We start from the raw sequence: 3,547 nt of genomic DNA, 5'->3' as shown, positions 1-3,547 counted from the left end.
AGCACATATAATTTAAATCATTTTTGAAGAATTCACTCTTAATAATTCAATATAACTATATAAGAAAAAAAAAGTTCATAACTTGTTACTTGTTAGCTTATGAACATTTCTCAAATTTTTTATAACAAGGTCTTTATAGGCAATTTATGTACACGTGTCAAGCATATAAGGGATAAAAGAATTTTAAAAGTGTCCATCTGCAACATCCAAAATGGATTGGGTGTGGAGAAAGACTTGTATTTGAATTAAGGTTTGTATTTACAGATGACAGCAGTAATAACATTTTGATTAGTAATTTATAGGTAGAGGAGAACGGATCGAACATGATTAGATTTTAAATTCAAATATTTATGAGTAAGTAATATCAATCTCCCACCTATTAACATTAACATTCACATTCACTGAGAGTCACACAGAAACAAGAGAATGCAGAGAAACACGCCGGTAAGGAAACCACACTCTTCCACCTCCGATCTCCTAACATGGTCGGAAACTCCTCCCACGGAAACCACCGCCTCACCTCCCGCCTCCTCCACCCGCTCCGGCCAGGTTCACACATTCATCCACTATTCTCTCTCTGTTTGACTTTTCGATTTTTTTTTTTCTAATTATCGCTTTTCGTCGTTTGCATTGTTCTTTATTTATTTGTTTGCAGCCTTCGGATAGAATAAGCAAGGTGCTCCATGGAGGCCAGCTCACGGAGGAAGAAGCTCAGGCTCTCTCAAAGAGGTAAATAAAAACGCTCTTTCTCTCAAATCAGATCTGTTTTCAGTTTTGTTTTGTTCTCTGTTTTTGATTTCTTCGTTCTCTGATCTGATTCTGTATATGTTGGTTTTGCTGCACCGATCTGTTTTTGGAAACAGAAAAAAATTAGATGAAAAGTGAAAACTCGTAGGAGCTAAGCCAGATTTTTTTTTAAAACAAAAAAATGCGTTGCTTTTGAGCCTGAATTTTTGTGTGACGAAGACGATGAAGAGATAAATTAATGCCTTACCAAATTGTTTGTTTATTATCTTAAAGCTTTGGTTAAGGGAACCTTAATATTTTTAATAAATTAACTAATTTTCTTTTTTTTTTTTTTTTTTTTCTACATACTTTGGTGTTTTCAGGGTTTAGCCATGATAGAACACCGAAAGGTTTTTTAATTCCTTGTGCATGTGTGCTGCAGTATGTAATTCAGGAACTGCAATCTGATTTGTGTCATGAAAAAATGGCGATATTGTAACTTGCAAACTGTTTTGCTGGATTTACGTTTTCTTTTTTCATTTTATTTACTAGTTTGAAAGCTTTATGAAAGGAAATTACTTTAAACAACTTTTTTCCCTCCCATGTTTTTACCATTTAACTTTAAAAAAGGGAAAACAAAGTAGCAATTTTCCTTAATTTAGAATGAAAAGGAAAGAGAAAATAAAGGGTCCCCTTAGCTATTCAGATTATGACTAAATCTAAACCCTGTTGTCAAAACTCAAAACTGACCTCACATTGTGCATCTCTCAGCAAACCATGCTCAGGGTATAAAATGAAAGAGATGACTGGAAGTGGTATTTTTTCGGGAAATGCCAGAGATTCGGCTTCAGAAGCCAGTTCTGCAAATTTGAATAACAAAACAAGCATTCGCATATATCAGGTATGCTTATATAATTTCCTTGGCCTGCGCCACAAATTTTTTCGGATCGAATTCCATAGTGACAAGAGTGTTCTTATGTTACTAAGCAAGCACTTAATGGAGTTAGTCAGATATCATTCAGCACCGAAGAAAGCATTTCACCCAAGAAGCCTACCGCTATACATGAGGTTGCAAAGCAACGGGAGCTGAGTGGGACATTGCAAAGTGAATCGGACTCTAAGATTAAGAAGCAAATATCAAATGCCAAGACCAAGGAGCTCAGTGGAAATGACATATTTGGCCCTCCTCCTGAAATTGTGCCTCGCAAAGTGGTGGCTGCACGCACTTTAGAATCAAAAGAAAGTAAAGATATGGGAGAACCCCTTCCAAGAAATGTCCGAACATCAGTTAAAGTTTCCAATGTAAGTGTTTTTTGCTTATGAAAATGAAAAGAATAGTAATGCATGATTTTACATCGGGTAAAATAGAAATCTAAAGAATGGTGATAAAAAGTTTAATCCCTTGCTACAAAATGGTCATCAATGTGGAATGGACTAGGCTTCTCATGCAGAGATTAATTTTAGCCTTTCAAGGTGCACCAACTTTTTGCTTTTTGCTTTCCAGAAATGCAAAATTCAATTGATGATCACTTCTATAATCTAATTTTGGCAAGAATTTCAGTTTAGATTTTACTCAAGGATTGTGATTGATAATCATAATGCAGTTGTAGCTCATTAGGAATACAACTTATTGAACTATTAAATTGGGTTGGAGTCAGATTGAACATGCATTAAGCATTGGGACTTCAATCAGTTTGTCTTATTGTCGTGAGAGTTTCCATAATTTAATTACTGTTTCTAGAATATGTATTCTGACATAACTTGTAGTCAGTTTTACGCGTTCCTTTCTTTTTGTGGGAGTGATTTGAGCTTACTTAATGTGCTTTTCATCAACTCATATTGCTCTATGGACCATAGTTATGAGCATGACTGCATCTTTTTCACATCCTTTTTCATTGCTCTTTTTCTGTAGCCTGCGGGTGGCCAAAGTAACATCTTATTTGGCGAAGCCCCGGTTAAGAAGACAGCAAAGAAGATACACGATCAGAAGTTTGCGGAGCTCTCAGGCAATAACATCTTCCAAGGAGATGTTCCTCCAGGATCAGCAGAAAAGCATCTGAGCAGAGCTAAACTCAGAGAAATCACTGGCAGTGACATATTTGCTGCCGGAAAAGCCGAAATCAAAGACCCTGTTCGTGGTGCACGCAAACCCCCTGGTGGAGAGAGCAGCATTGCCTTGGTCTAAAATTTTTAGAAGATATTAATTTGATGTAGGTGTTGTAGAAATATTTCTGTATCTTAACTCAGGTTTTTCTGTTAGAAGGGTCAGTGTGTTTTGATCATGAAGCAGTGTTGTTTGTTGGTAGGTTTCGGAGGACTTTCCAACTATTAAGTATGGATGCGAGACAAATCGTAGTTTTAATTTTCATCATTGATGAATCATGGAATTAGTCCTCATTCCCTATGGACCATTTTCCATTTTTACTTATCCCACCTACCTAAACGCGTTATACAAAGTTAAAAAAGATGGATCTGAAAGTGGAATTGTAGTGTGTTTTAAAGAGAGAGGAATGCTAGGAGCCAATAGAATTTGTGTTGTATAATCATCAATTAGTCATTATTAATATTTTTAATAGTGTAAGATTATTTATTTTTCTTTTAATAGTTAAATACTGGCTAAATTTCAATAAAAGTGCTGATCTTCTAGACTTTTTCTTAAAGAAATTAGGTTCAAATAATTTCGTGTGCATTACATGCACTATCTTCGTGGAAAAAAAGTGGATTGTTACATACATAAAGTGGAATTCAAATTTTTGATATTTACTTAAGCAACTAATCTAAGTTAGTACTATTTTGTTAAAAATATTACTACATAATATAA

The 3,547-nt window shown here is 35.0% G+C and overlaps 1 protein-coding gene across 1 annotated transcript; it reads left to right on the top strand.

Moving 5' to 3' along the window:
* Nucleotides 345-3,154, top strand: LOC107622411. The gene is made up of 5 exons (XM_016324289.2): nt 345-549; nt 656-729; nt 1,498-1,627; nt 1,714-2,028; nt 2,639-3,154. Exons 1-5 carry the CDS (start codon nt 427-429, stop codon nt 2,909-2,911), a joined length of 915 nt encoding a protein of 304 aa, XP_016179775.1. The 5' UTR covers nt 345-426; the 3' UTR covers nt 2,912-3,154.

The sequence above is a fragment of the Arachis ipaensis genome, chromosome B10 (genome assembly GCF_000816755.2).
Source record: "Arachis ipaensis cultivar K30076 chromosome B10, Araip1.1, whole genome shotgun sequence".
In the NCBI taxonomy this organism is placed as follows: Eukaryota; Viridiplantae; Streptophyta; class Magnoliopsida; order Fabales; family Fabaceae; genus Arachis; species Arachis ipaensis.
The sequence above is the reverse complement of the archived record's forward strand: the minus strand, read 5'-3'. Positions and strand labels throughout refer to the sequence as shown.